This window comes from Gymnoscopelus microlampas (assembly GCF_963454915.1).
Source record: "Gymnoscopelus microlampas genome assembly, chromosome: 8".
Taxonomy (NCBI): domain Eukaryota; kingdom Metazoa; phylum Chordata; class Actinopteri; order Myctophiformes; family Myctophidae; genus Gymnoscopelus; species Gymnoscopelus microlampas.
The window spans coordinates 14387205-14399885 of record NC_139945.1 but is presented as its reverse complement, the minus strand read 5'-3'; the positions used below and the strand labels follow the sequence as shown (position 1 = coordinate 14399885).

General features: G+C 39.0%; 1 protein-coding gene and 1 long non-coding RNA gene across 2 annotated transcripts in view; both read left to right on the top strand.

The window, feature by feature from the left end:
* Positions 1–457: 457 nt before the first annotated feature.
* Positions 458–9244, top strand: c15h3orf52 (chromosome 15 C3orf52 homolog). Its single transcript, XM_084065224.1, has 8 exons — positions 458–541; positions 1524–1586; positions 2768–2836; positions 3223–3358; positions 3539–3699; positions 4391–4461; positions 5129–5309; positions 6611–9244. The coding sequence occupies exons 1-7, from the start codon at positions 497–499 to the stop codon at positions 5304–5306; spliced, it is 723 nt and encodes a 240-aa protein (XP_083921350.1). The 5' UTR covers positions 458–496; the 3' UTR covers positions 5307–5309; positions 6611–9244.
* Positions 9245–9983: 739 nt separating this feature from the next.
* The window catches only part of LOC311050951, a 68332-nt gene continuing 65634 nt past the window's right edge, over positions 9984–12681 (top strand). Inside the window, exon 1 of the long non-coding RNA XR_014601344.1 lies at positions 9984–10037. This is a non-coding gene — a long non-coding RNA (uncharacterized lncRNA). The remainder of the gene's footprint in view (positions 10038–12681) is intronic.

Sequence of the window (12681 nt, the reverse complement as noted above, 5' to 3'; positions counted from 1 at the left end):
TGTTACAATTATTTACGGGCCATCAGAAGTACCTGTATCTTCCGTATTGTTCAATACAAATCATTTTAATCAGATTGGTGGCCATTTTCTCTGTATTTTTGCCATAGCTTTCATGCGTCACCCTATCGGTTGGGAGGTGTATTGCACTCTGATACATTATGAGACTATACTATGAGAAAATGGCCACCGATCGGGTTAAAATGCTTTTTATTGAATAATATGGAAGATACATGTACGTTTGAGGACCCGTATATAATTTTAACATCCATGGCCATAGGGTATATTTAAAATCCGAACGTTTATGTAGATGTACGGACCGTAAATGGAGAAAGCGCAAACACTAGGTTGAAGTTCATCCATGACGGTCGTGACAGACGACGATCGTGTGTCAGTTTACAGATCTGTGCGTGCCGTGCGGGCAAGTTCCGGGTTTAGAAAAGTTCCAGCCCACTGGCAACCATAGACAGGCAACTACTCGTTGTGAGCTTCTGGAGGTATGACGGACAACATGGACATGCAGTTAACAATCCTTGATCAGCAGGTGAGTTCAATACTTGTATGATGAAATCCATGCGTGTTATTTTACAGCGAAATACGTGTCTCTTGACTTGGGCTGAGCTGTGGTACATGCTGAAACTCTACATATCATATAATGCAAATAAACCATTCCTGCGCCATATTTACCTGTCCTGTCCTAGCTGTCCCATACAGGTTGGGAATGGCTGGATGGGCTGTTGGATCTGTTGGATTTAATATGGCATCAAAGCCCTTGCGCAATAATAGGCAGGATTTTAGCGCCAGATTAAGCGACTTTTACACATTCATTAAGTTTATTCAACTTTTTAGACCGAATTGACGCTTAAGGACAAAATAATATGTATATACATTTTTGATTAGGCTATGATTAACTTGCTTGATAAATGAATCACTACATTGAAAAGTCCAAAGTTGCTCTTGTTTAAAATATATCGTGGTATTAAGTGTAAATGTTGAAATAATACTGCATACAGTAGTATTCCTTTTTCTTTTAGACTACTGTAATTTATAACATGTTATAAATTACAGTAGTCTAAAAGAAAAAGGAACTGCATTTTTAATGGGTCAATATATTATCCAGAGATGACTTGAACCTAGTTAGTTTTTTAAGTGCAAGCTACTATGTGATCTTTTGGGGGGAGGTTGATTGATTGATTGATTGATGTACTTTATTTAGTAAGACATGAGAACAACAGTACATGGAAGTACAAATTCACAATACAAGGTCTACTAAACTGGGAGACTCATTAAGCACTGATCTTGTGTAAGATGAGATCCCCATGCACACAAATCATGATGACATATAAGAGACAGACAGATATACACGCTACTATACAAAACGTTATACAATCAGTTTACAGATTACTGGTATGAAGAGTGGCCAGGGTTAATAATATGGTAATTAGATCAAAAGGGAATACTTGAAAGGATGTATGGATGCCAGTTTCTTTCTTTGGTGGTCTGTTTATGATTTTATGAATGCCCAGTTGCCTGCAGATAACGAGGACCGTGGGAATGGGAATGGGATCCACAGTGCTGAGACTGACCCAGTGAGTTTTCCTTTCATTGCCCCTATGGAATTTACATTGTTTCATTGAACGGTGTCTGACTAAGTAACACAATAGTATATCTGATCATCATGATGATCTGATCTGATTTGCTTTTGCATTGTGTTTTGTGATGACCTGTGTGTACTTGCCACATGCTTGTATGGACGTGTTAACCTGTCTCCCCTCAGGGTTGCTCTCCGTTCCCAGAGATGGTGTTAGAAGGCTGTCATTGTACTCACATACCATAGGATCAGATCAGATTATAGCCTCTGTCATGCTGTACAGTAGACTAGTCAATACGGGGGGGGGGGGGGGGGGGGGCAGGTAGAGATGTTTCCTAGTGTTATATTTAATTTGATAAATTAAGCTACATTCTATTACTAACTATTGAAAAGGCATTGCCTTTGTCCATTCCCATTATCATCTCTTGAACAGACGCACTAGTAGTACATGCACCATTTAGTACATGAAAAGACCATTATCCAGTGTGGTTTTCTTAGGTTATGGCAATGTTTTTTGTTCATACTGAGAAAGACTGTGGCAGAATTCAATCCTAGACCAACAGGGATACTTATGAGTGTTCCACTATGATACTTAAAGCTGGACTAACTTTCCTCTTCTACCCTGGATTTGAACCCGGTTTCTTGAGCAAGTGCTGACATTTTCACCATTGAGCTAATCAAGCCTGCCTGCTTTCTCAGGGGATAAATTGAATCTTGACCATCAGGTCAAAATTTGTGTCAGATCCTGTGTCTAGGTGAGACACGACCTTTGACACGATCTAAATGTCTCAATAGAAGAGCAGGGAGACAAAATACAACCACACCAATTGTATAAGTGATATTGTATTAACATACTATACAGAATAGGCTAAATAACACTTTATTCATTAAAAAAAAAGTTACATAGTGCCACTATAACCAAACAAAACAAAACATGTTAGGTTACTACTGTGTGGAATAAGTGGCTGTGGGAAAAAAAAGGCATATTGAGGAAGTATCTCTTGAATGATGACATCACAGTTTACTGTTGCTCTCTGGATTATCGTTTTTTTGTCTGATTATTGGAATGAGGAATTAACGTGAATTGTGTCATAAGGATGGACTGTCCCTCTTAAAATGTGTAAAGAGTAGATGTCATAATCCTGTGGAAAGTGACGTGTGTCTGTGATTTACTCTCAGTGCCTTGGCAGCAATGGAGAGACGAGACCCTCTGAGCATACAGTGGAGGCTCAGACATGCTTCAAACAGGTTTGAAGCATTTAATATATTATTTATATTCACATATTGTTATTATTCATTCACATATATGTGTGTGTGTGTGTGTGTGTGTGTGTGTGTGTGTGTGTGTGTGTGTGTGTGTGTGTGTGTGTGTGTGTGTGTGTGTGTGTGTGTGTGTGTGTGTGTGTGTGTGTGTGTATACACAAATGCCTTCTAAATCAGTAGTCGTGCCAAGGATTCCCAAATTGATACGTATATACATTTTCCAGGGACCCCACAGAAGAGAAGATTTATGTTTAAAAGAATTCAAAATTATTCAAAATCTTTCAAACATTTTCAAGATTTTTCTCAAACGTTCAGTGTGTCTTGCTCAGGTGTATATTGTCTAAACTGTTTGGACGTTGTGTTGTTCCTAGGAGAGTGCGGTGTGCAGGATGAAGAAAGAGATGAATGACGTTCTCTTCTGGAAAGTCAAGTTGTGGATGGTGCTCATCGTCCTCCTGTTTGTCCTCATCCCCATTGTTATTGTGATCTCAATGGCAGTGTGTTCAGGTGAACTGAAGCCTTTTTTTTCATTTTAAATCCATATCTGTAGGGAGTTAGTCAATTGTTGAGATAACTGAGGGCTGGATAAGGGGCTGGGCAGACTCCTTGTTGGGGAAGGGTCTGATCATTCAGATGTTGTAAAGAAATGATCACAGTCAGTGACTGAACAGTGTTTCCCCTCATCAGCTATCCATGAGGATGTGGATGAGAAGTACGATCCGGCATCGTTTGTGATCCCTCGCCACTTCAATGGAAGCTTCCAGATGACCAATGAGATCTTCACAGAAGAGCTTCTCTCACCCTCCTCCAATCAGAGCAAGACCCTAGCTGCTGCACTTCAACAAAAGGTCTGGTCCAAGCCAATTATGTCCAGTGTTTTTATATGAATGTATTACACACACACACACACACACACACACACACACACACACACACACACACACACACACACACACACACACACACACACACACACACACACACACAGAATAAAATCAGGGAGCGGTATCGGTGGCACTGCAGTGCTGCAATAAGGTGCACATACTGTATTTTTTTGGAACATATAGTGAATGTGGAGTTTTGTTTTTCTGTCATACCTACATTACAGTCATTTAGCAGACGCTTTTATCCAAGGTGACTTACAATAAGTGCATTCAACATAGGTAGGGAACAAAACTACTAATCACCAGAAGTCTTAAGTGCATTTTCTGCTAAAACAGGCAACCAAGACAAGAGTATACAGTACCTAGCGCTAAGGTAAAAGTGCAATATATCAGCTACCTACTTTCTTAAACAGATGAGACAAATAGCAAAATCAAATGAGCAAGAGCTAAAACAAATAAGTGTATTGACTAAACAAGATCCAATAAAACAATACAACAATAAAACAAGAGTTCGTACAACTAGTTAACAACAAAAGGAACTCTTGTTCCTAAAAAGGAACTCTTGTTTGACTTGCATTTCGTAGAGATAGCTTTGATCTCCTCTCACTGGCCTGCATGTATTGACTCTCATTGTTTGTTTTTGTGCCCCACCCAGCTGGCCGGTGTCTACGGTGCTTCACATGCCCTGGGGCGATACTTCTCCAAGGCTGACATTTCTTTTTTCAGGTAAGCAGATCCTCTCTACAGTATGTTCCATTAATCACAACTCAAATTCAATCATACGTACAGTATCGCATATTGTAGTGGTTCTCAAAGTGAGGTCCAGGCAGTCAGGGACCCTCTTGGGTTACCTGAGGGTGTTCCAAATGGACCCTTACAGGTCTGTAACTCTGAGAGCGTACAAATGGAACCAAATGGACCCTTACGGGTCCATTTGGTTCCATTTGTACGCTCTCAGAGTTATGGTGGTCCTTGAAATTAAAACATTTGGTTTGAGAACCACTGGTATTGCCGTTGTTTAGCAGACGTGAAGTACACATACCAGCTGTGGTATGTGGACAGTGTGATAAAACCGGTTCCCGAAATGATCCCAAAATGTGATAGAACATGATTCAGGTTCCTCTTTGATACAACTTTCACGCTCTTTATGTGTTTCATTTTGACTTAATTCACCAGACATCTCCTGGTTGTACATACAGTTCATGCTGTGTTTGTCTATGTCCAGCCACCGGTGGCTGGACATAAACATCCTGTTTTGTGGCGCCATGCGCATCGTGCCATGAGCTACGATTGGTCTAGTTTTGAGAGGACGGACAGAGAAAAACCCTCTTCTAAAATGTGCTAACATTTAAAAACCTGTATGAACCTTGCTTTTTGCTTTCTCTCGCCATAGGAATGGTTCAGTCATTGCCGAGTATGGGCTGGAGTTTCTTATGCCCAGAGAGCATGGAGAGCTGCGGAATTTCACATTGAGTCGGGAGATGGTGTACAACGTCTTCAGGCAGTTCCTCTATGACCAGGAGACTGAGGACCCGCTGTACATCGACCCGGGTTCCTTAAACATGTCATGAAAGGTGAGAAGTGACTGTGTTGTGGAAAATCCTGTAGATCCTTAACACTTTAAGGTCAACTTATGCTTTGCGTGAAGTGCCAAACATGTCTAACAACGTTGGGAGTTTTGAGTAATCATACTTGGACGAAGAAGAACGAATCTGCCAAATGTGCGATCTAAATGAAATAGAAAATGAGTATCATTTCGTTTTGTATTGTCCTTTTTATTGTAGGGTCCGTGAAGAGTTGTTTAAGAATGTTAACTATGCTGATATGTTGGACATCAATGACTCACAACTTATTAACCGCTTATTTGAAAAAGATGTATTTAAAATGGCAAACTACTTGGAGAAAGCCTGGGACATGAGGAAAAAAGCATTGTACAGCCAGTAGGAGACATGTAATTCATGTTATGTTTTGTTTTGTTTTGCATGGTCGGTATTTGTTGTATATGATCAGCAATACCGGTAACCAGTATATGAAACTATTATTTGAATATTGTAACTGTCTGAAAAGGTGTCATATAATCCCATGAGGGATGGGCCACGAGGTGGCATGACACTTAAATAAAATAATTCATTCATTCATTCATTCATTCATTCATTCATTCATTCATTCATTCATTCATTCATTCATACTGTCTGCAACTCACCAACAGTGTTGCCACAGACTGTAAACAAGGAACTGAATTTAGTCTTGTGCATCACTATGGTAACTACCTTTACACTGGAAAACTGGCAGAACAAGGAAACCTCCTTAAAGACTTTTCTCAAGTCGGTGACTTGAGAAAATATAATTTTCTTTATTTTAAATGCTCATCATGTGCTCTTGTGCTCAAAGTGAATTAAAAAAGAACTTAGCACTGACGAAGGTCCCAGGACCGAAACGTTTGCTTCTTTTTTAATTCACTTTGAGCACAAGAGCACATGATGAGCATTTAAAATAAAGAAAATTATATTTTCTTAAGTCGGTCTAAGTTTTCCTTAAATTTTATTGCAGTGAGCGAGTCTTGTTCTGCCAGTTTTCCTTTATGTTTTTTGAGACCACCGCACCTGCAGTCAACCGTTACCAAAGGACAAAGAAGGGCGCAACAGTTTTCCCTGTTCTTTAACTACCTTTTACACTATCAGTGATGCACGAGACTACCTTTCCCACTTTATGCCCAAGGCGTTAGACGACGAGTTTCTGGTATGAAATGACTTGCTCTGCTGCAGATGATGACAGCAGCAGTGTAGACTGTAGAGAAGGCAGGAAGTTGACTTTTGAACATATACCCACAACTTCTGTGTTAAAGCCTTTGTCATATGCTGCATCTTTACCACAGGCTGCTGCAGTGAAGACTATACCATGAACATGTGATCGAAACACCATGAGACAAGATTGCAGAGCTTCCTGTACTCTATCTACATCAAAGAGGATGGTGCGAGAAGTGCAATTCCTGCTCAAGAATATGTAGGAAATGAGGTTTGTTATTGTTTAAGGTTGATATTGGATGGAAGCTTTGCTTTCTTTGAATCAGAATCGCCCAATTAACCCAGGACTACTGACATACCTGGACATACTGTATTCACATACAGTATAAAACAATGAGACGTTGCAGAACATACAGACAGTAGACTATACTGTAGTGTGTATTGGGCAGACCAATAGCAGACTGAGAAAGCCTTGACATTTTACATAAGCAAAGCTGTTTCCAAGTTGTGGCTTATCGCCTGAAGAGAACTCTTGAGGAGCTGACTCTCTCTCCAATGTGGTTTGAACTGAACTGAGTTCATACGTAATGTCTTTATTGTTTTTCCAACCCTTTAACGAGAAACAGCACCACCGTTGAAACATAAATGGTCCTTCATTGTTGTGGTCAGTTTTTTAATGTACATAAATGCAACCATGTAGCTCAGGTAGTTTAAGCCTATGAATGTAACGTTTGAGACAACAATGGCAATGTTGTAAACATGTGTCAAAAACCGGCCAAGTGAGCTTTGGCTCAAACTTTTCAGGGGAAAGGGGGAAATATAGAGAGTTTATTATATTTTATTATCACTTGTAAAGTGTATATAATTATGAGAAGAAATCCTGTGAAATGAGCATTATATTTTCTTAGAAAACCACTGCCAAATGTAATCATTGTAATCTAACTTGAATCTGGTACTTAACTGCATATACCGTATGCAGGGTACACAGTATAAGCAGACACGATGCAGTATGTATATTTTTGTTTGGTTTTGGGGTACAGAGAATATTTCTATCTCTTTCAATCGCGATATTCCAAAGCATGACAACTTGCACAATTGAAATGGCTGTATTGTTTGTTTTTAATAGTGTTGAATAAGTTATATTTTGTACTTTGGTCTGATAACCTCCTTGACCTATCAGTCTTGAGCAGTACTCATGCGTGACCACTAGAGGGCAGGCAGGCTCCAAGTTCATGTATCGAAATTATCATAAGGAAGTTGGCAACTGTTGCCATCTTACTCTGTCTCTCTCTATCCACTCAATATAATAAAACACCACACATAGTGGCTTACTGAGTAGGGGGATTGTTATTGTTATTTTTTATATTTTCTTCTTTTATCAAAGTGTGTCCTTATTTTCAGTGTAACAGAAGTGGGATTATTTCTTTTTTTCTTTCAAAATGACACAATGTAATTTTATTAGAACTGTTAGTTCTAATCAAATTATTAGTTAGAACTGTAATAATTGGTCTTATAGTGCAAACGATTGTTTGGCCTCATGGTTATGTAATAGTCATGGAGTGTGCTATGGTGAATAACATCAAGTTGTGTTATTCACCATAGCACAGGACTTGTGTTTATGCATTATTGGATTTCGTATTGTGACTTAAAGCGGCACTATGTAAAAACAAAATATGAATACAATTTTGTCCAATCTGTATGGTAGAAAATGTTATCTCTATGTAACTTATACAATTGGGGTGGTTGTATTTTACCTCCCTGCTCTTCTATTGAGACATTAGATCGTGTCAAAGGTCATGTCTCACCTAGACACAGGACCTGACACCTGATGGTCAAGATTAAAATTTTCCCCTGAGCAAGCAGAGGCAAACTGTTCAATTAGCTCAATGGTGAAAATTCCAGTACTTGCGCAGGAAACCGGGTTCAGATCAGGGGTAGAAGAGGAAAGTTATATAGTGCAGCTTTAAACACACAGAGATATCGAGGTTTATGAATAGTTAATTCTGCTCTGTTCATTCTGCTGTTTATCTGCGTTATTAAGCAACTCCAAGCCAATGACACAAACGCATGTCTCTTGGCCTATCAGGTTGTTTTATTCTAGCCAACTGTTGTGTAATAGGCTACTGCTGTACTGTACAGTCAGTGTTGGGCAAGATAGGCTACTTGCAAAGTGTAGCTACAGTTACAGTACGCTATATGTAGTTACTCTTCATAAAAAGTAACTGAGCTACACTAAGTTATTTCAAAATAAGTAGCTAGCTACACTACAAAGTTACTAAAAGTAGCTTGAAGCTACGTTGTACTTAATGGATAATGTGGCTGTTGACATGTTGTGATAAACCTAAGCTTACTTACATTTCCCAGTAGCTTGTGGGCAGCTGCCTACAAGCTACTGGGAAATGTATTTAAGCTTAGGTACTTATAAGCTACTGCCCAACACTGTGTGTGTGTGTGTGTGTGTGTGTGTGTGTGGTGTGTGTGTCTGTGTGTCTGTGTGTGTGTGTGTGTGTGTGTGTGTGTGTGTGTGTGTGTGTGTGTGTGTGTGTGTGTGTATAAATATATATGGTAGGCTACAGTAGCGAGTAGCCTACTGTATATACATCTATATGTATAATTTATGTGTCTTTGTATAAGGGTATTTTCCTGTTATTTTCCTGTTATTTCCCTGTTAACGCAGTTTTTCTCATGTTGCATTTATAATTTTGCTATGTTAAATGAATGACCATTGATTGCAAGTAAATTTCTTCAATAGTAAACATTCAGATGCTATCTCCCTTCCTTTGGAACGCTCGCCAGTTGGTACAATACACTTCCTGACATGCCATGGAATCCTTGGTGAAAAATAAAGGATTGTGTCACTGTTTCTATAGTCAGGAAACTCTGAGGGAGGTTGATAGTCTTGGGTTTTAAGAGTTAAGTATGTTTCCCATTGATTGACCCAGGACGCTTTTAAACTGCAATACACCAGGATATTCCACTTACAGGCCTTATTGTTTCTGTCACATCCCCATACCATACTTTTTCTTTCTTTCTAAGAAACCCTGAGGTTTAAGAAAATAAATACATCAAAAATGTCCTCTGTAGTGAAATATACCTCGGGTCTTGAATGATGTCTGGAACATTTTCTGAGCACTATGGATTTGACCTTGCACTTATTAGAATGGGTTAGCGAATATAGTAAAATGGATTATTTACAAATTGAAGCTTAATGATGTGCTTTTCTGCTTGCATGTTGTTCAGAATCAGAGCACCAAGTTCCTTAAACATAGAAAATTATGCCATATCTTATACATCGAGTCTGCAATAATGGTGTAAAATGTTGAGCAATCTTTTACCCTTGAGACGGTTGTTTCAGCACAATTGCAAAAATGCAATTTCAATAGTTTCCTTTGAATATAGTAAATTAATACTTGTACTGTAGCTCTGGCACTAAAAGCAAAGTCCACGCTAAATGCGTTTTGGCACTGTTTTGTAGCAGAGTAGGTTAAAAATCCAATGATGACGATTGATTGATTGATTGATTGAATACTTAATTAACAGTTTGCAATTAGTACAGAGGTACGATTTGTATTGTATGACAGTCAATAAGGTACATCGCAGCCATTGCTATGAAAGAAAATAAACACGTCCGGAATTTAAACTACATGACACTTTACTTCACCACACACTCTTTACTGCTGTCTTTTGTATAGTTGACCTTAATGTCAAAGGTTGTGGAGGTTTGGTTTGGGTGTGTGGACTGCAGAGAGTGACCAGGTCAGGTTCACTGTGTAGCAGACTAATAGATGCGGCAGACAGTCCTTCTCCTCTGTGCAACCGGCCACCCGCCATCTTAATCCTATTTACAGTATATAAGTAGCTAGAGGTCTTTACTATAACAAGAGCTTTGATAGCCGGTTGATTTTATTTTAACTACCTGAAACCTTCATTGACCGGGGTCACTCATGGAGTGACCTCTGCTCTTTGTGGGGAATCCTCATAATCAATAAATAAAAACATGGACAGCACTCTATCAATCTATGCATTCATGTTTCATGCCCAGTGGTGGAAAAAGTACTCAAATTCTTTACTTAAGTAAAAGTACTGCAATATAGAAATACTCTGTTACAAGTAAAAGTCCAGAATTCAAAATGTAGTTGAGTAAAAGTACAAAGGTATTGCAAAGCGACGCGTTTTGAGCTGGTAGATCGGCTATTTTCAAATAGACTATGTATAAAATAGGGCTAAAGTGGTAATGTTTTATAATATCATAATTTACATCTGAAAAGTAACTAGTAACTCAAGTTTTCAAATAATTGTAGTGGAGTAAAAGTACAATATTTGCCTCTGAGATGTACTGTAGTGGAGTAGAAGTAAAAGTATTGGAAATGGGAAATACTCAAATAAAGTACAAATACCTCAAAATTGTACTTAAGTAAATGTACTTAGTTACTTTACACCACTGTTCATGCCAATATCCAACTTCAGTGTGCGTAGTGGCAAGAAAACACCTCAGCCGGACTCTGTGTCACACACTACAGATCCAGATGTATTGGGGGGGTTTTTTCACCATTTTATTTTCCCTTTGCATTCCCTTCACTGTCTCCCTGCTAAAAGTAAAGAAAGAAAAAAAGATAGAAACATAAAACTGAGATTTGTCTTTCTCTATTTTAACCCATTAAAACCGTGAAAGCATCTGTGTCATTTTTGATTTTCTGCGTTGGCTATTCAAAAACAGCAGATGTACAAGCTCGCAGCTGGAACACAGTTGATTGATTGATTGATCATTAAAATAAACATGCTCTGAAAATGCACTTGGCCCACCCATCTAGCCTCTTAGCCATTCGGCTGCCGTGTTCAGCGTTCAGATGGGTGGGCCCTGATCCAGACATATTTGGGAACCACTGCTCTGAGCATTCTGTCTGTCTACATAATGGACAAATTAACAAATGTAGGTCCCCAGACAACAACTCTGCCAATTGGGCTCAGCTCTATTGGCACGGTATGGTTGCGCGTCGGTTTGCCGAGTGGGAGACTGGGGTTGGATCCCAGCTCGGCACGAATCACTACACAAAGAGAGGTGGACGGCTCACTGCGCTGACTTATCCTCACCCTAAATCTCAAGGAGGAACAGGCCTCTGAGATGACACTCTCAGCTGTTTATAAGCCAAAGTGTATCAGCAGTCAATAGACTCTACCATGTGAAAACCCATAGCAACTGTGTTTCTTTTTTAATCCAAACGGCTCATTTTGCCTGCATCCAAAGAAGCTATAGTATATACACTATCTTTGTGGCCTTACTTAATCCAAACGGCTCATTTTGTCTGCACCCAAAGAAGCTACAGTATACTATACACCGTATCTATATGGCCTTACTTAAGCCCTGATCACAAATTCCCAGAATGAACTGGTTTAGGATTTTGCTACAAATCCACAGACACCCTCCTACCAATTACAACATACAGCTTTACAGAAGTGTCGCTCAGCGGTCAGTTCTGTATCTATTTGTTCATTACCGCTTATCGATTACAACATACAGCTTTACAGAAGTGTCACTCAGCGGTCGGTTCTGTGTCTGTTCGTTCATTACCGGTCATCATCCATATTGAGTTGAAGAAGACTTCTCTGCTCTTTAAAACACAAGATAACAATCAAGTATACAAAAGAATAGTTCAGATTTGTATACTTGGGTTTGATATCAACACATCCATAGCCAGTCAGTCAGTTGACCCCATTTGTTTGCATTACGATTGCTACAAAATGCTATCATCCAGCAGACATTTCTCAGTAACCGTAGCACCGATTTAAAAGTGTCTTGAACGTTACATGTTCAAATGCAGAAATCGGGACTATGATCTATCTATCTTCCAAAACATTCTAGGGAAAGCAAAACCGATTGGAAAGAATAGCTGACTGGACTGACATATAAATATAAATATAACAAATGAAAACTAAATAGTGTTGCATTATGTAACCCTGTGCTTGGATAGTCATATTCCAGTATGTGGAGTCTATTCCTTTCTATGAATACATCACTGCAAAAGGTCACCTTCTCTGAATATTAAAATGATGTTCACATTTGAATTGAAGCATTGAACACTGTGGTTTGTTTCAGAGTGCAGTTCTATCACTCTCAACTTGTTACCATAACCAATTTGTAACTAAACAGGGTTAAATGTATCTAAATGATGATTCCATAACATCTGATTACTGAACTAAATAG

What these genes read in the sequence shown, in the direction of transcription:
- c15h3orf52 (XM_084065224.1), top strand. Translation starts at nt 497, where the DNA reads ATGACGGACAACATGGACATGCAGTTAACAATCCTTGATCAGCAG. An exon ending in ACAGTGCTGAGACTGACCCA is followed by an intron (nt 1,587 to 2,767) that starts GTGAGTTTTCCT and finishes ATTTACTCTCAG; the next exon opens with TGCCTTGGCAGCAATGGAGA. An exon ending in CTCAGACATGCTTCAAACAG is followed by an intron (nt 2,837 to 3,222) that starts GTTTGAAGCATT and finishes TGTTGTTCCTAG; the next exon opens with GAGAGTGCGGTGTGCAGGAT.